General features: G+C 48.9%; 1 protein-coding gene across 2 annotated transcripts in view; it reads right to left on the bottom strand.

Annotated features, from left to right (window-relative positions):
* Positions 1-20,116, bottom strand: part of FIP1L1 (factor interacting with PAPOLA and CPSF1) — a 46,960-nt gene that overhangs the window by 26,364 nt on the left and 480 nt on the right. For both annotated transcript variants that reach the window (XM_064149279.1, XM_064149280.1), the window contains exons 2-7: positions 19,562-19,601; positions 14,756-14,813; positions 11,490-11,593; positions 7,453-7,514; positions 5,902-6,009; positions 3,149-3,279 (exon numbers count right to left, since the gene is read on the bottom strand). In XM_064149279.1, coding sequence (XP_064005349.1) covers positions 3,149-3,279; positions 5,902-6,009; positions 7,453-7,514; positions 11,490-11,593; positions 14,756-14,813; positions 19,562-19,601 — 503 coding nt within the window. The remainder of the gene's footprint in view (positions 1-3,148; positions 3,280-5,901; positions 6,010-7,452; positions 7,515-11,489; positions 11,594-14,755; positions 14,814-19,561; positions 19,602-20,116) is intronic.

Here is a 20,116-nt window from a genome sequence, read left to right as displayed (position 1 = left end):
TCTTCCAAACATGAGCAGGCCAAACTGATTTTCTTGTAGTCTTTTCTCTTCCAAACTGATTTTCATGTAGACTTTTCTCTTCCAAACTGTTTTCCATATAGAAACAAGCCAAAACCCAACCCCCAAAACAAACTCCTAAATCCCTCCCCAAACAAAAAAACCCCAACCAACCAAACAAAAAACCTAACCCAAAAAGAACCCCAAACTAAAAACAAACCCAAACCAACTAACCAACCAAGCCAAACACAGCCAACCCTCAAAATAAGTCATCTTTCTACTTTCAATTCAACTTTAGGATTGAATAGAAAAGGAGAAAATAAGAACCTGAAAAAAAAAACCCTGTTCAATCCATACAATGAATCCTGGCATTCCAAGTTCTGTGCTCCCTGAAAACAAGCATTTCTGAACAGGATATTATACAGAACTTGATTTATTGCAATCTAATCCCAAAAGGCCAAAAATATGAAAAGGTTGACTGGCATATGTCAGAGTTGTCAAGGATTAAGTGTTACAAAACACAGTAAAAGCTGCAAGCTGTGATCAAGAAAATTCTTCCTCGCCACATCTGCAGAGATTCTTTAAGCTGCACAACCAAATGCACAGCTGCATAAATTCTTTAAGCTGCATAATCAAATGCAATGCAGCTAAAAAGAAAGTCTCACATAAAGAGATCTTAAGTTAGCCCGGGAAAGCTGTTAGCTGACCACACCACTAACTCACAGGGCTTGCAGAAAGGGTGATGAGCTAAGCAGTGCTTTTAAAACAGCATCAGTCTAGAGAGAAGGTGGCTGAGTCTGGAGAGGAGAAGGCTCTGAGGTGACTTTCTTGTGACCTTTCAGTATCTTAAGGGGGGCTGGATGTTAGGAGGAAGTTCTTCACAGAGAGAGCAATTTGCCATTGGAATGGGCTGCCCAGGGAGGTGGTGGAGTGGCTGTGGCTGGAGGTGTTGCATCCAAGCCTGGCTGGGGCACTTAGTGCCATGGTCTGGTTGGTTGGGCAGGGCTGGGTGCTAGGTTGGGCTGGCTGAGCTTGGAGCTCTCTTCCAACCTGCTTGGTTCTGTGATTCTATGATTCTAATACTGGAAGCTGTGCCAGGGCAGGCTGAATGTGAGGAGGAAGTTCCTGGCAGAGAGAGTGATTGGCATTGGAATGGGCTGCCCAGGGAGGTGGTGTAATCACCGTGCCTGGAGGTGTTCAAGCAAAGACTGGATGAGGCACTTAGTGCCATGGTCTGGTTGATTGGATAGGGCTGGGGGATAGGTTGGACTGGATGAGCTTGGAGGTCTCTTCCAACCTGGTTGACTCAATGATTCTATGATTCTGGAAGAAAGCTGAGGAGGAACTCTTTTTGATGTCAGGTAGTGAAGCAGGAGGCTATGCTGGAAACAGAAGGGTTTGTTTCTGGCACTCCTACTTTGCTACAGATAAGAGACTTCAGCTGTGTGAGTCTCCTCCCAAAGTATGAAGGAAATGTGATGCACAAACTGTGTCTTGTGGATTACTGTGAAGCATCTCACCTATGAGGAGACTGAAGGAGTTGGGGCTGTTCAGGCTGGAGAGGAGAAGGCTTCCAAGTGACCTTATTGTGGCATTTTGGTGCCTTAAAGGGGCTAGAAGAAAGCTGGGGAGGGACTTTTGAGGCTGTCAGGTAGTGATAGGACTGGGGGGAATGGAACCAAGCTAGAAATGGGGAGACTCAGACTGGATGTTAGGAAGGAGTTGCTCAGCATGAGGGTGGTGAGAGCATGGAAGGGGTTGCTCAGGGAGGTGATGGAAGCCTCATGCCTGGAGGTGTTTAAGGCCAGGCTGGCTGAGGCTGTGTGCAGCCTGCTGTAGTGTGAGGTGTCCCTGCCCATGGCCGGGAGGTTGGAACTGGCTGCTCCTTGTGGTCCCTTCCAACCTTGTCTGATTCTATCATTCTATGATTCCCTGGAGGTGTTTCAGGCCAGGCTGGCTGAGGCTGTGGCCAGCCTGCTCTAGTGTGAGGTGTCCTTGCCCATGGCAGGGGGGTTGGAACTGGCTGATCCTTGTGGTCCCTTCCAACCTTGTCTGATTCTATGATTTTGTAGCACGGGCAGGTGCCACTGATGTAAGAGGGAGAGTTTGAAATTAGGACTACTGTTCGCTTCACTTGGGTCTTCTGGCAGCTCTGTGGTGCCCTGGGGAAGCAGTACTTGATTAACAAAAAAAAATGAGAGAGAGCAACCAACAATAGTTTACTAAAATTCACCTTAAAAAGATGGTATCTGCCATCAAGAGTCTCTGCACTTGGTCTTACTTCCATAGCTCTGTCTTCAGCCTGAGTTGGATAACACATTGCCCATTAAGATACCACACAAGCCTGAGGTGCTGGGCCACAATTTGAATCAGAGGCCAGATGCAATCTAACCTGGCACATTGGCTACACAAAGTGACACAAGAGAATCATAGAATCAAGCAGGTTAGAAGAGACCTCCAAGATCATTCAGTCCAACCTAGCACCCAGCCCTAGCCAGTCAACTAGACCATGGCACTAAGTGCCTCATCCAGGCTTTTCTTGAAGACCTCCAGGGACGGTGACTCCACCACCTCCCTGGCAGCCCTTTCCAATGCCAATCACTCTCTCTGTGAAGAACTTCCTCCTCACATCCAGCCTATACTTCCCCCAGCACAACTTGAGACTGTGTCCCCTTGTTCTACTGGTAGTTGCCTGGGATAAGAGACCAACCCCATCTGGCTATAGCCTCCCTGCAGGTAGTTGCAGACAGCAATGAGGTCACCCCTGAGCATCTTCTTCTCCAGCCTGCACACCCCCAGCTCCCTCAGCCTCTCCTCATAGGGTTTGTGTTCCAGGCCCCTCCCCAGCCTTGCTGCCCTTCTTTCCACACCTTCCAGCACCTCAACATCTCTCTTGAATTGAGGAGCCCACAACTGGACAGAGTACTCAAGGTGTGGCCTGACCAGTGCTGAGTACAGGGGAAGAATAACCTCCCTGGTCCTGCTGGCCACACAAGAGCAACAGGATCACTCCAGGCTCAGGGTAGAGAATGAGGTGCAAAGTACCAAACACACTGAACTGGGTAGAAGAAGCTTATGCCAGACAAGCAGCTTTCCAGGGTGGGGCAAGAAAATAAAGGCCTCTAGAAGGTAAGCAAGTCATAGTCCTTACCGTGATTTTATTGGTGGCTGAGGTAACTGGGAGGATTTCAAGGCCCATTCGTATCCTTTTTTGCTTTTCACAGTAAGCTTTCCAAGTATCTTCATTGAAGCCATAGTTGAAATAATCAGAAAGATCAGCCCCTTGAAACAGAAAAGCAGAGGAGAGTTAGGATGTGACAGAGTGAACCTTCACTGAACGGCTCTAACCTCATGACAGATTAGGTCTTGATGTAACAAACTTATTAATGAAGCATACAACACAGGCTTGCAGCACTTGAACATACAGAATTCATGTCTCAGACTATAAAATCATGCCAATTCCGTTGGTGCAGCTTGCCTAGCATCTTGTCTCAGGGATCCAGATTAGATAACTACAGGACATTACAATTCCTGTACCTTTACAGTAAGGCAAGTGCAAGATCTTCCTTCAGCTTCCTCTTGCTTGTGCTGCATTTGACTCATTTCAATCTGATGCCACAAAGGCATATTAATGACCAAAGCTCAAATGCACAGAATGCATTTTCAATCTCTAAAAGCATGACCAAAGGCTTCTTTTTTTTTTCCCCCATTCTGTAGACCCTATTTGGGCTGCCAAAGCAATCCACAAACACTAGAAAGAGCCACACAGAGCAGCAAGATGCCACTAAAAAGAAGCCACCCAATTGCTGGTATTGAAGAGCTCTGTGCAAATCACTTGAGTGAACCACACAATGAACACAGGAGACTGAAGAGGCTTCTTCAAAGCCTGTGATCATCTTATCCACAAGCACAAAGAGCCACAAGCAGCTAGGTTTCACCATTCTTCAGGATCAAACATGCCCTTCAGGATCAAACATGCCAGAACAATCTCCTGTTCTGACTTCTGTCCCAGGGCAGAGAGCAGTGGAAGTCCTCTCCTCAGAAATAAGATTGCCAAGGAGAGCTCAGCATGTACATGGGCTTAAGAACACCACAAAGTGTATGTCCTACAGTTTCCTTCAGCTTCCTCTTGCTTGTGCTGCATTTGACTCATTTCAATCTGATCCCACAAAGGCATTTTAATGACCAAAGCTCAAATGCACAGAATGCATTTTCAATCTCTAAAAGCATGACCAAAGGCTTCTTTTTTTTTTCCCCCCATTTCTGTAGACCCTATTTGGGCTGCCAAAGCAATCCACAAACACTAGAAAGAGCCACACAGAGCAGCAAGATGCCACTAAAAAGAAGCCACCCAATGCTGGTATTGAAGAGCTCTGTGCAAATCACTTGAGTGAACCACACAATGAACACAGGAGACTTAAGAGGCTTCTTCAAAGCCTGTGGCCATCTTATCCACAAGCACAAAGAGCCACAAGCAGCTAGGTTTCACCATTCTTCAGGATCAAACATGCCAGAACAATCTCCTGTTCTGACTTCTGTCCCAGGGCAGAGAGCAGTGGAAGTCCTCTCCTCAGAAATAAGATTGCCAAGGAGAGCTCAGCATGTACATGGGCTTAAGAACACCACAAAGTGTATGTCCTACAGTTTCCTTCAGCTTCCTGTTGCTTGTGCTGCATTTGACTCATTTCAATCTGATGCCACAAAGGCTTTTCAATGACCAAAGCTCAAATGCACAGAATGCATTTTCAATCTCTAAAAGCATGACCCAAAGGCTTCTTTTTTTTCCCCCCATTCTGTAGACCCTATTTGGGCTGCCAAAGCAATCCACAAACACTAGAAAGAGCCACACAGAGCAGCAAGATGCCACTAAAAAGAAGCCACCCAATTGCTGGTATTGAAGAGCTCTGTGCAAATCACTTGAGTGAACCACACAATGAACACAGGAGACTTAAGAGGCTTCTTCAAAGCCTGTGGCCATCTTATCCACAAGCACAAAGAGCCACAAGCAGCTACGTTTCACCATTCTTCAGGATCAAACATGCCAGAACAATCTCCTGTTCTGACTTCTGTCCCAGGGCAGAGAGCAGTGGAAGTCCTCTCCTCAGAAATAAGATTGCCAAGGAGAGCTCAGCATGTACATGGGCTTAAGAACACCACCAAGTGTATGTCCTACAGTTTCCTTCAGCTTCCTCTTGCTTGTGCTGCATTTGACTCATTTCAATCTGATCCCACAAAGGCATTTTAATGACCAAAGCTCAAATGCACAGAATGCATTTTCAATCTCTAAAAGCATGACCAAAGGCTTCTTTTTTTTTCCCCCCATTCTGTAGACCCTATTTGGGCTGCCAAAGCAATCCACAAACACTAGAAAGAGCCACACAGAGCAGCAAGATGCCACTAAAAAGAAGCCACCCAATGCTGGTATTGAAGAGCTCTGTGCAAATCACTTGAGTGAACCACACAATGAACACAGGAGACTGAAGAGGCTTCTTCAAAGCCTGTGGCCATCTTATCCAAAAGCACAAAGAGCCACAAGCAGCTACGTTTCACCATTCTTCAGGATCAAACATGCCAGAACAATCTCCTGTTCTGACTTCTGTCCCAGGGCAGAGAGCAGTGGAAGTCCTCTCCTCAGAAATAAGATTGCCAAGGAGAGCTCAGCATGTACATGGGCTTAAGAACACCACAAAGTGTATGTTCTACAGTCTCTTTCTGCTGACATGGGTGTGGGATTTCCACTAAGATGCTCAGATGGCACAGCACAAAGGCAATAAGTAGCTTAGCTGCTTTTCCCAGATGATATTGTACAGCATCTTCCAGCTAAGATCTATATATAATAAAGAGGAAATGTGAAATAACCTACTGAATAGCTACATAATCAGTTAATGGAAAGCAGAGAATTACCTGGCTTTCTCCAAGGTTTATCTTCAAATGAATCTAAATCTACTTCCAGAAGTGGCACACCATTAATATTGCCTGGTGCATCTAGATCCACCCCTTTGACTTTTGCACCTGTGAAGAGAAGTGAAGAAGTTAAAGCTTCAGACTTTTAGCAAATTGTTGTAACAGATTTTAAATGAAAAACGTGTGTGTGGGGGGAAGTCAGATTTAAATGTAGCAAGTGAAAAATATTTCCTTCATGAGGATAGGCTGAAGGAATTTGGGTTGTCCAGCCTAGAGGAGACTCCAGGTGGGGACCTCAGAGCTGCCTTCCAGTACCTGAAGGGATGCTACAGAAAGGCTGGAGAAGGACTTTTCCTAAAGGTGTCTAGCAATGGTTTGGAGCTGAGGCAGAGCAGGCTGAGAGTGGAGCTGAGGAAGAAGTTGTTGAGTGTGAGGGTGCTCAGAGTGTGTCCCAGGCTGCCCAGGGAGGCTGTGGCTGCCTCCTTGCTGGGGGTGCTGCAGACCAGGCTGGATGAGGCCTTGAGCAGCTGAGTGTAGCTGAGAGGTGTCGCTGGGCATGGTGAGGAGGTTGGAGGAGCTGAGCTCTGAGCTCCCTCCCAATCTGAGCCATTCCATGATTCTATAGATAGAAGGCTCAATAAAGGTTAATGCTGCTAAAATCAAGTTCCCTGTGACAAAAATAAGAGGAAGGGAGATTTAGATTAGACATTAGGAAGAAGTTCTTCAGCAGGAGAGTGGTGAGACCCTGGCACAGGTTGCCCAGAGAGGCTGTGGCTGCCTCCTGCCTGGGGGAGTGTTGAAGGCCAGGACGGATGAGGCCTTGAGCAGCTAAGTCTAATTGAGAGGTGTCCCTGGACATGGTGGGGAGGTTGGAGATGATGTCTGGGGTCCTTTCCAACCTGAGCCATTCTGTGATTCTGTGATACAGCTCAGCTGACTGCTATGCCATAAGGAATAAAAGGAGAAGCAATAATTTAGGAGGGGTTTCTATACTGTTCAAATACCCCACCTTGACTACTACATCCAGTTCTGATGTCCCTATCATAGGAAGGACACAGAGTGAGTCTAGAGGAAGCCACAAAGATGATCCAAAGACTGGAGCAGCTCTGCTCTGAGGACAGGCTGAGGGAATTTGAGTTGTTCAGCCTGGAGAGGAGAAGGCTCCAGGGGGACCTCAGAGCTGCCTGCCAAGAGCTGAAGGCAGCCTGCAGGAAGGCTGCAGAGGGACTTTGCATCAGGGGATCTAGAGACAGCCCAAAGGGGAATGGTTTGAAGCTGAGGAAAAGCAGGGTTAGAGTGGAGCTGAGGAAGGAGTTGCTGAGTGTGAGGGTGCTGAGAGTGTGACCCAGGCTGTCCAGGGAGGCTGTGGCTGCCTCCTTGCTGGGGGTGTTGCAGGCCAGGCTGGATGAGGCCTTGAGCAGCTGTTGAGAGGTGTCCCTGGGCATGGTGAGGAGGTTGGAGGAGCTGAGCTCTGAGCTCCCTTCCAACCTGAGCCATTCTATGAAATTCCTTTTTGCCTTTTCACTCATATTGCTGTGTAAATTCTCTTACCAGAGGATGGAAAAGCTCGGCCTCCTGTCTTTATATTGAGATTCACAGGTGCTGCTCCATAGCTTAAACAAAGAACAACAAAAAAACTGAGTTAGAGAAAAGCCTAAAACCAGAAGGAAAGACAAAATAAGTGTTAGCTAGAGCCAGAAACCAACTGGACCCAGGCTCAATCACCTCTAGCTTTCCAAGCTGGTAACACTGTAAAAGAGTTCAACCTAGGAGGAAGAGTGTGCACCTTTCTATGCTCAGAAGCAACTTCTCCAACTAATAAACACTTGTGAAGCAAGTCCCAGTCACTCTTCCTGGGTTGAAAGGATAAAGACCTCGATAGGAAGAAGAATGGACATAACCAGAAAAGAGAAAGGAAAAATGAAGTTCATTTAGGGACACAGATGACACTTTGGAGAATAAAGTAAAAGCAGAACTAAACCCCAAACAAACAGAAAGGGTTTGGACAGATCTTCACTCCTTCCCAGAACTACTGCATTTGATCTATACAGAAGTGGGAAATGGAAGCATTTAAGACTGGATGAAGCATTTAGTGCCATGGTCTGGATGACTGGATAGGGCTAGGTGCTAGGTTGGACTGGCTGATCTCAGGTCTCTTCCAACCTACTTGATTCTACCATGAAATGATTCTCTGATGCTGATGTTTCAATGTACTTGTAGCAAACACTCACTCTTGTGACCTACAAACCCCTAACATTTCACTTGCTAAAATACTGGAGAGTTTTCTTCATCAAAAAGCACTTTAGAAATCTGGACAATGATTTCCCTCCCCTAGGAATGACAGCAGTGCTCATCTGAATCACTGAGAGAGGGCTTGCACAACCATTTGCTTATGCCTACAGGTACTAACAATCAATAAACACAATGAGTTACAATCATTAGTCAGAATGGTTTAGGTTGGAAGGGACCTCAAGGATCACCCAGTTCCAACCCCCCAACACAGGCAGGGACACCTCCCACTAGAACAGGTTGCTCAAGGCCTCATCCAACCTGGCCCTGAACACCTCCAGGGAGGGAGCATCCACAACTTCCCTGGGCAACCTGTGCCAGTGTCTCAGCACCCTCACTGGAAAGAACCTCTTCCTAACATGTAGTCTGAATCTCCCCTCTTCCAGTTTAAACCCACTGTCCCTTGTCATAGAATGACAGAATCCAGCAGGTTGGAAGAGAGCTCCAAGCTCAGCCAGCCCAACCTAACACCCAGCCCTGCCCAACCAACCAGACCATGGCACTAAGTGCCCCAGCCAGGCTTGGCTGCAACACCTCCAGCCACGGCCACTCCACCACCTCCCTGGGCAGCCCATTCCAATGCCAATCACTCTCTCTGCCAGCAACTTCCTGACAACATCCAGCCTAGACCTGCCCTGCCACAGCTTCAGACTCTGTCCCCTTCTTCTGCTGCTGGCTGCCTGGCAGCAGAGCCCAACCCCACCTGGCTACAGCCTCCCTGCAGGCAGCTGCAGGCAGCAATGAGCTCTGCCCTGAGCCTCCTCTGCTGCAGGCTGCACACCCCCAGCTCCCTCAGCCTCACCTCACAGGGCTCTGCTCCAGGCCCCTCCCCAGCCTTGCTGCCCTTCTCTCCACACCTGCCAGCACCTCAGCAGCTCTCTGCAATTCAGGAGCCCACAACTGGACACAGCACTCCAGGGCTGGCCTGAGCAGTGCTGAGCACAGGGGCACAAGAACCTCCCTTGTCCTGCTGCCCACACTGCTCCTGAGCCAGCCCAGGATGCCATTGGCTCTGCTGCCCACCTGGGCACTGCTGCCTCCTCTTCAGCTCCTCTCTCCCACCACCCCCAGCTCCCTCTCTGCCTGGCTGCTCTCAGCCGCTCTGTCCACAGCCTTTAGTGCTGCTTGGAGTTGTTGTGGCCAAAGTGTAGAACCCTGCACTTGGCCTTGTTCAGTCTCATCCCATTGGCCTCTGCCCACCCATGCAGCCTGGCCAGGTCCCTCTGCAGGGCTCTGCTACCTTCCAACAAATCAACACAAGCCCTTGTCAATAGTCCCTCCCCTGCCTTCCTGTAGGTCCCCTTCAGATAGTGGATGTCCACTTTAAGGTCTCCTCGAAGCCTTCTCCTCTCCAGGCTGAAGAGCCCCAACTCTTGTAGCCTGTCCTCATAGCAGAGGTGCTCCAGCCCTCTGATAGAACCACTTCCACCCACTTTTTGTTTCCATCCAAGTGCTTCAACAGCACGAAACTGATCTAAAACAGACTCATATAATGGTTTGGGTTGGAACAGACCTTCAAGATCATCCAGTTCCAACCCCCTGCCATGGGCAGGAAGACCTTTTACTCATCTACGTTGCTCAAGGTCCCATCTAAAACCTGGCCTTGAACACCTCCAGGGAGGGAGCATCTACAACCTCCTTGGGCAACATATTCCATTGTCTCACCACTCTCACTGGAAAGAATTTCTTCCTAATCTCCAGTCTCAGTCTGCCCTCTTCAAGCTTGAATCTAGTTCCTCTCATCCTATCCCTACAAGCCCTCATAAAAATTCCCTTCCTGGGTCTCAGCAAGGTCATCAACCCAGGAGGCTCCTGAGTACTTCTGACTTAAGGTCAAGGTCAGGTGCTTAAGAAAAGCTTTGGTTTCAGTACACTATAAAATACCACTCACAGAAACCCAGGATCCCAGCACAGTGGGGGCTGGAAGGGCCCTGAGAAGATCATCCAGTCCAATTTCCCTGATAAAGGACCAGAGGTCCCAGAAGACTCCATTTAACCTTCTGATCTGCCATGCTCTATTTGTGCATGACTTTGTCCAACAAAGCTCAGGTTGTTAACAGCAATTGATTGCTACAAGAAAAATCATTTAATCCTGTAAAAGGAGCACATGAAAAATCATTTTCATCCCATAAAAGGAACTTGTTACATTCAAGCTAAAAGGAAAAGCAATGTGAAGTTTGGTTTAGATTACCACCCTTCAAGGAACTTTCTGTTCAATTTGCCCAGAGAAATAAAAAGCTTTCCAGAGAACAACCATTTCTTCAGAGAACTTTCTACTCTTAATTAGATTTAGGCTCATCTGCTTTGTTTTCTGTAGTCATGCAAAGACTACCAGCAAATCCACTGAGAATAGAAACCTACTTCTGCTTTAGACTTGAGGTCACTGCCTCCACCATAAGCATATTGCAAGTTATTGAAAGCAGGCAAGGAAAGAATTGTTCTTTATTGCATTACATTGGTTTGCACAGTTGGTTTAGGGCACAAAACACTGCAAGTTTAAATGTCTTATGGCTCAAAACTGAATGGAGCAGCTTCAATCTAAAGCTAAGAACACAACAGCATACATGAGCCAGACCTACCTGCAGACCCGAATGCCGCCCTAGCAGCTCTGCTTTTAATAAGTAGAAAGCATTGGGGATTGCCAAAAGAAACAAGCAAACCACTTTCCTCAGAAGATGTCCATCTCATGAAAAAATAGTGTTTCATAACTCTGGATAAAAGGAAAACTCAAGTGTTCAGTGAAAAACAAGCCCTTCACCAAGAGCAGGCAAAAAATTCCTTCTACAGCACGAATTCCCAACCCATGGCCTTAAGAAATTACCTCCAGAGACCAGCAGCTCCTCTCTGAAGTACATTAAAAGTCTCATTTGAGAATAGCAACAGGAATTGAAACTACAGAGGTTTAATTAGAGCTTTATCCACTTCAAACAGGATCAGGGACAAATGTTTCTGATGTTCTCCGTGCTTACCACTCTGCCACACGCAACAAAACTTCACCATCAAGTCAACAACACTAAAAATGCTGTGTGGCAGCCACCCTGTGACAAAAAACAACTCCCTATTTAACAAAGCTTATCTCTCACCATTTGAAAACAAAACTCAACTCATTCAAGAGCTCTCCAAGATATTTCATTTCACTTTTGCTTTCAAGTCACTAAAAGACACTGTTAAAGAGCTGAAAAAAACGAAGCCGAAACTAAGTTTGCACACAGTTTGAGACTGACAAGCAGTAAAGTGCCTGAACAGACAAGTAAATGGAGTATTAAAAGTTCCCCCAGTTAATGTTTGCAATAACTCACCTGTACTGTGGACCTCCTGTTTTAATATCCCCTATGGTAACTTGAACATCATCTTCATCATCATCGCTATCACTGTCGCTGTCATCCTCAGCCTCTGCCACCTTCTACGAAAGAAAAGGTCAAAGCAGTCACTCACTTCTACACTGGACAAAGCTACCCAGGCTGGAACTCTTCCAAACACAGTTCTGCTTTTCCCTACACCTCAGAACTGAGTTAGCATTAGCAGTACACTTAGGGAGCTCAGCTGCTGAAATGCTACAAGTACCTGAGACCTCGGGATGCAAATCAGGGAGTATTATTAACACTAAGTCCTCTTTCTGAAACAAGACAGTTCCTAAAGCAGCACAAAATAGTTTCTACCAGTTAATATCATAGAACCACTCAGGGTTGGAAGGGACCACAAGAAGCAGCCAGTTCCAACCCCCCTGCCATGGGCAGGAACACCCTACCCTAGAGTAGGCTGCCCACAACCTCCAGCCTGGCCTTAAACACCTCCAGCGATGAGGCTTCCACCACCTCCCTGGGCAACCCATCCCAGGCCCTCACCACTCTCATGCTGAAGAACTTCCTCCTCACCTCCAGCTTTGCTCCATTCCCCCCAGTCCTTTCACTACCTCATATCCGAACAAGTCCCTCCCCAGCTTTTTTGTAGGCCACTTCAGGTACAATACCCTCATGTCCTGGGCTGCAGCAAGAGCAGTGTGGGCAGAAGGGCAAGGGAGGGGATCCTGCCCCTTGGCTCTGCCCTCCTCAGACCTCATCTGGAATCCTGGGGGCGGTTGTGGAGCCCCCAACACAAGAAGGACATGGAACTATTTGGAGTCAGTCCAGAGGAAGCCACCAAGATGCTGAGAGGGCTGCAGTAGCTCTGCTGTGAGCACAGGCTGAGGGAGTTGGGGCTCTGCAGCCTGGAGAAGAGAAGGCTTGGAGGAGACCTTGGAGTGGCCTTGCAGGATCTGAAGGGTGCTCCAGGAGGGCTGGGGAGGGACTATTGACAAGGTCTGATAATGACAGGAGGAGGAGGAATGGGTTTGAACTGGCAGAGGGGAGATTGAGACTGGATGTTAGGAAGAAGTTATTTGCAGTGAGGGTGGTGAGACACTGCCACAGGCTGCCCAGGGAGGTCGTGGAGCACAGAATCACCCAATGTAATCAAAGATCAACACAACCTCCCTGGAGTTGTTCATGATCAGGCTGGATGAGGCCTTGAGCAACCTGTTCTAGTGCAAGGTGTCCCTACCTATGGCAGGTGGCTGGAAATGGATGATCCTTGAGGTCCCTCCCAACCTAAACCATTCTATACAGTTTCCACTAACTAATATCCTCCTTCCCTCTATCCAACTCTCATACACCTGTTCTGCTCTTATCTTGGCACCACTTGCTTGGTGTGAGGAAGTTCAGCAGTTTCTCACACCAAGCAACCCTGCCATGTTCTAATGATACCCCATGCTAAGCTTCATAAAATACAGGGAAACTGCATCAGAAAGGATTTACTTTAAAACCACCCAGAGCAAAAAAATCCCCTGCTCTGTGCTTCTACCCAACATATCAGATCTGTTGCTCACTTAACAGTATTAGCATCAGCAGCAAAAGACTTTGGTGCATTTAAAAGAGAGCTTCACAGTTTAGATAAAAAGACATAAGTTTGTAGAATGGCTCAGGTTGGAAAGGAGCTCAGAGCTCAGCTCCTCCAACCTCCTCACCATGCCCAGCGACACCTCTCAACAGCTGCTCAAGGCCTCATCCAGCCTGGCCTGCAGCACCCCCAGCAAGGAGGCAGCCACAGCCTCCCTGGACAGCCTGGGACACACTCTCAGCACCCTCACACTCTTTCCTCAGCTCCACTCTAACCCTGCTCTGCCTCAGCTTCAAACCATTGCCCCTTGGGCTGTCTCTAGAGCCCCTGATGCAAAGTCCCTCTGCAGCCTTCCTGCAAGATCCCTTCAGCTCTTGGCAGGCAGCTCTGAGGTCCCCCTGGAGCCTTCTCCTCTCCAGGCTGAACAACCCAAATTCCCTCAGCCTGTCCTCAGAGCAGAGCTGCTCCAGGCCTTGGATCATCTTTGTGGCCTCCTCTGGACTCACTCTGTGTCCTTCCTATGATAGGGACATCAGAACTGGATGTAGCAGTCAAGGTGGGGTCTCAGCAGAGTAAAAGGGCAGAATCTTGCCCTGCTGGCCACAGGCTACTAAGTCTGTTACACTGCATTTAAAAGGCCTCTGTAATTCATCTCTTGATTCATATTTTCCCATCACTCTGCAAATGCTGATTGTTAATCAGAAGCTATCAGAAGCTATTCAGAAATGCAAAACAATTAGAGAAATTTCTTATCAATGAGGAAAAACTGAGTCTGACTTTGAGCAGGGTATCTCTGAGAAAATAGAGCTGTCTTGAAGCATCATCTCTCACCTCAAACAACCCTGGAAGTACTCTTTTGGTTAGTCGGCTTTAAAGAGTACAGGTGAGAATTGAATTTCCTAACTTAATCATTTCTGCAGAGTTTCTGCAGAGTGACAAACACCTTTCAGAAAACAAAACTGAAAGGCACACAATACACATGAATTCCTTAAATCAGCCAAATTAATCACAGGATGAAACAGGTTGGAAGAGAGCTCCAAGCTCAGCCAGACCAAACTAGCACCCAGACCAAACCAATCAACCAGACCATGGCACTAAGTGCCCCAGCCAGGCTTGCCTTCAACACCTCCAGCCACGGCCACTCCACCACCTCCCTGGGCAGCCCATTCCAATGCCAATCACCCTCTCTGACAGGAGCTTCCTCCTCACATCCAGCCTAGACCTGCCCTGGCACAACTTGAGGCTGTGTCCCCTTCTTCTGTTGCTGGCTGCCTGGCAGCAGAGCCCAACCCCACCTGGCTACAGCCTCCCTGCAGGCAGCTGCAGGCAGCAATGAGCTCTGCCCTGAGCCTCCTCTGCTGCAGGCTGCACACCCCCAGCTCCCTCAGCCTCTCCTCACAGGGCTCTGCTCCAGGCCCCTCCCCAGCCTTGCTGCCCTTCTCTCCACACCTTCCAGCACCTCAACAGCTCTCTGCAATTCAGGAGCCCACAACTGGACACAGCACTCCAGGGCTGGCCTGAGCAGTGCTGAGCACAGGGGTGGGCACAAGAACCTCCCTTGTCCTGCTGACCACACACAGCTCCCTTCAGGTAGTTGTAGGCAGCAGTGAGCTCTGCCCTGAGCCTCCTCTTTCACAGGCTGCACACCCCCAGCTCCCATAAGTCAAAGCACAAAGACATTCAAATCTACCGGTTTCACAACGCCGTTTTCTGCTGCTTCCTCTTCACTTCCAGGTGGAGGTGGAGCACTTAAAACAAAAACAAACAGGAAAAGGTGAGACTAGGTATTTATGCACATTATTATTCCACACTTGTCACAGGATGGTTTAGATTGGAAGGGACCTCCAAGATCAGCCAGTTTCAACCCTCCAACATAGGCAGGGACACCTCCCATTAGAACAGGTTGCTCAAGGCCTCATCCAACCTGGCCCTGAACACCTCGAGGGAGGTTGTGGAGCACAGAAGCACCCAAAGTAATCTTTGATCACATTGGGTGATTCTGTGCTCCACAACCTCCCTGGGCAACCTGTGCCAGTGTCTCACCACCCTCACTGCAAACAACTTCTTCCTAACACCCAGTCTCAATCTCCCCTCTGCCAGTTCAAACCCATTGCTCCTCATCCTGCCATTACAAGACCTTGTCAATAGTTCATCCCCAGATTTCTTGTAGCCCCCTTCAGGTACTGGAAAGCCACTCCAAGGTCTCCTGGAAGCCTTCTCTTCTCCAGGCTGCAGAGCCCAAACTCTCTCAGCCTATCCTCCTAGCAGAGCTACTGCAGCCCTTTGAGCATCTTGTTGGCCTCCTCTGGACTAAGAATATTACAGCATCACTCCAGAGACAGACCTCCAACTACCTTCTGCATTAAAATTATCCAAATGAATGAGTTTATATTGGCAGGATAATATTTCACTGCCATAAAAATTGGGTGTTGGTAGAGCAGTTGGAAGCCATCAGGCACTAGACTTAAATCCTTATTTGAATGACATATAGAGGGAGAAGAGGAGCTTTGGTTTTGTCCTTGCCAACAGAAGCTGTTCAAAGTAATAGAAGGAAAAAAACCACCCTAAGCAATGCTGCATTGAATTAAAACTCTCACCTCTACACTGTGAAATTTCACCATATGGAACAGCTCCAATTCAATTCATCCAATTATCTAGACTGAAAACCTTTTCAGACCCCTGGTGCATCTAAAATGACCAACTCTGTCCACACCATGCAAATGAGCTCTACCACACCTGCTGCTCCTTCTTCCACAGCTCTGTTCTCATTGCTTCAGTTCCATTCACTGTCAGGATGTTACACCACAAACAGCAGAGTAAGCAGGGAGTCATTTCCTAACTATATTCTTTCACTGAAAAGGTTACTTCTGAAATGCAGTGAGCCACTGGCAATTTCTCTTGATTGAAATGATTTTGATCCTAGCTTCTTGTTGGCAAAACACACCCACTTGTGAGTGCTGCATCACTCAAACAAAACAGAGCCCCAGAATTCAAGCTTGACTACTCCACTTCATCACCCATTAACATGACAGACTAGCTCCACAACACACATAAAGGCTCACTCTTTTAATATATATGAAGAATCACAAATGTGAGATTCCAGAGGCCAAAACTTCTAGGAAATGCTGCACAGAGAGAGTTATTTGCCATTGGAATGGGCTGCAAAGGGAGGTGGTTGTTGTCCCTGAATGGCATCCTGGCCTGGCACAGGAAGAGTGTGGCCAGCAGGACAAGGGAGGTTGTTCTGCCCTGTGCCCAGCACTGCTCAGGCCACACCTTGAGTGCTGTGTCCAGTTCTGGGCTCCTGAATTCAAGAGAGATGTTGAGGTGCTGGAGGAGGTCCAGACAAAGGCAGCAATCAACAACTCCCATAGTTTAAGAGTAGTGAGACTTCTTTCTTTCAGTATACAGGCAGATTTCCACTTTCAGTCAGTCACAGAATCAGTCAAGGTTGGAAGAGACCACAAGGAGCAGCCAGTTCCAACCCCCCTGCCATGCCCAGGGACACTCTACCCTAGAGCAGGCTGCCCACAGCCTCAGCCAGCCTGGCCTTAAACACCTCCAGGGATGGGGCCTCAACCACCTCCCTTGGCAATCCACTTCTTGCTACCAACCTCCAGCAACTCAGATGGATTTTCCAAGGAGCATTTTCCTCATACAGCTCCTTATAACTCACCAGGCTGTCAAGGCAGGATTGGACGTGGCACTTGGTGCCATGGTCTAGCCTTGAGCTCTGTGGTAAAGGGTTGGACTTGATGATCTATGAGGTCTCTTCCAACCTTGGTGATACTGTGAGACTGTGAAATACTGCCATAGCTGCTTCTAAATTATCTTTCAGAGTCTCCTTTTATAATAAAGAGAAGCCAAGAACCTCTAAAGAGATGTGTTAGGTGACTTCCACATCCAACCACCAACTCCCAACTCCTAAATCCCACTGCTTCCTTGAAGTCCTTTCTTCACAACTGCCTTCTAAACATTCTGGGAAACAGACTGGCCTTTAATTTCTGAATTATCTAGGACAAACCAAGTCTTGATTCATGACTAAGACTGCAAAGAGCAATGGTTAGAGAAATAACAGACCTGTTGGCATTTTGTGAGAGGCTACTGTTACCACAGAATCAGTCAGAGTTGGGCAAGACCACAAGGATCATCCAGTTCCAACCCTTAACTTTAGACCAGCTGGAACTGGAAAAACAAATCACCCTTCTTTTTGGTGCTGTAATTATCACTAAGGACCCATTTGACATTAGGCCAGTGCTGTGTAAAACAGACTTTGAGTCATGGACAGGGACACCTCACACTAGAACAGGCTGTCTAGAGGCTCAGCCAGCCTGGCCTTAAACACCTCCAGGGATGAGGCTTCCACCACCTTCCTGGGCAACCCCTTCAAGGCTCTCACCACCCTCATGCTCAACAACTTCTTCCTAACATCCAGGCTGAATCCACCCATTTCCATCTTGGTTCTATTGCCCCCAGTCCTATCACTACCTGACAGCCTCAAAAGTCCCTCCCCAGTTATACTGTAGCCCACTTCAGATCCTGCAAGGCCACAATAAGGTCACCTGGGAGCCTTCTCCTCTCCAGACTGAACAGCCACAACTCTCTCAGTCTCTCCTCACAGCAGAGCAGCTCCAGCCCTCTGAGCATCCTCGTGGCTGAAGATTTGGGGGTCTTCAGCCTGGAGAAGGCTTCGAGAAGACCTTCCAGTATCTGAACGGGGCTTACAGGAAGGATAGGAAGGGACTACTAACAAGGTCTTATAATGACAGGATGAGGAGGAATGGGTTTAAACTGGCAGAAGGGAGATTCAAACTAGATGCTAGGAAAGGGTTCTTTATAGTGAAGGTGGTGAAACACTGGCCCAGGTTGCCCAGGGAGGTTGTGGATGTTGTCTCCCTGGAGATATTTAAGGCCAGGTTGGATGAGACCTTGAGGGACTTGTTCTAATGGGAGGTGTCCCTGCCTACAGCAGGAGGTTGGAACTGAATGAGCTTAGAGGTCCTTTCCAAGCTAAACTATGACTTCTATTATTCTCTGGACTCCTTCCAGTACAACCACATCCCTCTTGTAACAGAGTCTTCACAACTGGATGCAGTACTCCAGGTGGGGTCTCACCAGTGTGGAGTAGAGTTCAAAGCTTAACATTTAACTTCCATACACAAGGGTCCAAATTTTAAGAGGAATAACCCTTTCACAGGCAAACCAAGTCACTCCAGCAGACCAAATACATTACAGAACCACAGAATGGTTTAGGTTGGAAAGGACCTCAAAGATCAGCTGGTCCCAACCCCTCAACATAGGCAGGGACACCTCCCATTAGAACAGGCTGCTCAAGGCCTCATCCAAGCTGGCCTGGAAAACCTCGAGGGAGGCTGGGGAGCACAGAATCACCCAATGTGATCAAAGATCACATTGGGTGATTCTGTGCTCCCCAACCTCCCTGGGCAACCTGTGCCAGTGTCTCACCACCCTCACTGCAAAGAACCCTTTCCTAACATCCACTTTCAGTCTCCCCTCTGCCAGTTCAAACCCATTCCTCCTCATCCTGCCATCACAAGACCTTGTCAGTAGTCCCTCCCTATCCTTCCTGGAGCCCCCCTCAGATCCTGCAAGGCCACTCCAAGATCTCCTCCAAGCCTTCTCCTCTCCAGGCTGCACAGCCCCAACTCTCTCAGCCTGTGCTCACAGCAGAGCTGCTGCAGCCCTCTCAGCATCCTTCATGGCTTCCTCTGGACTGGCTCCAACACTTCCATGTCCTGCTTGTTCTGGGGGCTCCAGAAGTGCACACAGGACTGCAGGTTATCTCAAAGAGACTGTCAAAAATACCAGAGGGTGTCTGGGCACTAGGGTGCCTCAGAATCAGGGTGCCTGGGCACTAGGGTGTCTCAGAATCAGGGTGCCTCAGAATCAGGCTCTTTGGGCACTAGGGTGTCTCAGAATCAGGGTGCCTGGGGACTAGGGTGTCTCAGAATCAGGCTCTTTGGGCACTAGAGTGTCTCAGCATCAGGGTGCCTGGGCACTAGGGTGTCTCAGAATCAGGCTCTTCGGGCACTAGGGTGTCTCAGAATCAGGGTGCCTGGGCACTAGGGTGTCTCAGAATCAGGGTGCCTGGGCACTAGGGTGTCTCAGAATCAGGCTCTTCGGGCACTAGGGTGTCTCAGAATCAGGGTGCCTGGGCACTAGGGTGTCTCAGAATCAGGGTGCCTGGGGACTAGGGTGCCTCAGAATCAGGGTGCCTGGGCACTAGGGTGTCTCAGAATCAGGGTGCCTGGGCACTAGGGTGTCTCAGAATCAGGGTGCCTGGGCACTAGGGTGCCTCAGAATCAGGGTGCCTGGGCACTAGGGTGTCTCAGAATCAGGGTGCCTGGGCACTAGGGTGCCTCAGAATCAGGGTGCCTGGGCACTAGGGTGTCTCAAGCAGCTGGGAAGAAGAACCTGATGACTACACTGTTTTGTGCAGCCACGTTACACGACTTTCAGGTGCCAAGATACCCACCTGGTTTTTTCCTCCTCTGGCTTCTCTGCTTCATTTTCATCTACCACAAGAGAAGAGAAGAGAAGAGAAAGGCAGTGGTTAAGAACAACCCCTCCCCAATACCGGCTGGCACAGATGTTTAGCCACGCACATTATCAGGCAACCCTTCAGCTCCTGCCGGAGCCGTTTTCACAAGGCGTTGGGTTGTGCAAGGAGCCGAGCAGGCTCCGGAGCCCTCACACTGCTCCATGCTGACAGGCCCACCACAGGGGCAGCGTTTGCGTTACAGGTTTCGCTCCGCTGCCAACGCCGAGGGAGTCCCTGAAGCCGCACGGAAAGTTTAGGCAGCAAAGGTTAAGGCTGCTCCGGTACTTTAAAGCGCAGAGCTCAGGCAGGGGCAGCGGGGAGAGGCCGGCCCGGCCCCGGGGGACGCGGGAAGCCAGCACACCATGCGGGCCGCCGGGGCCCGGCACGCCTCGGCCTGCGCTGCCCGGGCAGAGGGCACCGGAGATCGGCGGCGCCTCAGAGCCCGGCAAGCGAACGCCGGCGGGGGAGGGGGCAGCGACCACCGTGCGC

The sequence above is a fragment of the Pogoniulus pusillus genome, chromosome 9, assembly GCF_015220805.1.
Source record: "Pogoniulus pusillus isolate bPogPus1 chromosome 9, bPogPus1.pri, whole genome shotgun sequence".
Taxonomy (NCBI): domain Eukaryota; kingdom Metazoa; phylum Chordata; class Aves; order Piciformes; family Lybiidae; genus Pogoniulus; species Pogoniulus pusillus.
This window is presented reverse-complemented; position numbering and strand designations above follow the sequence as displayed.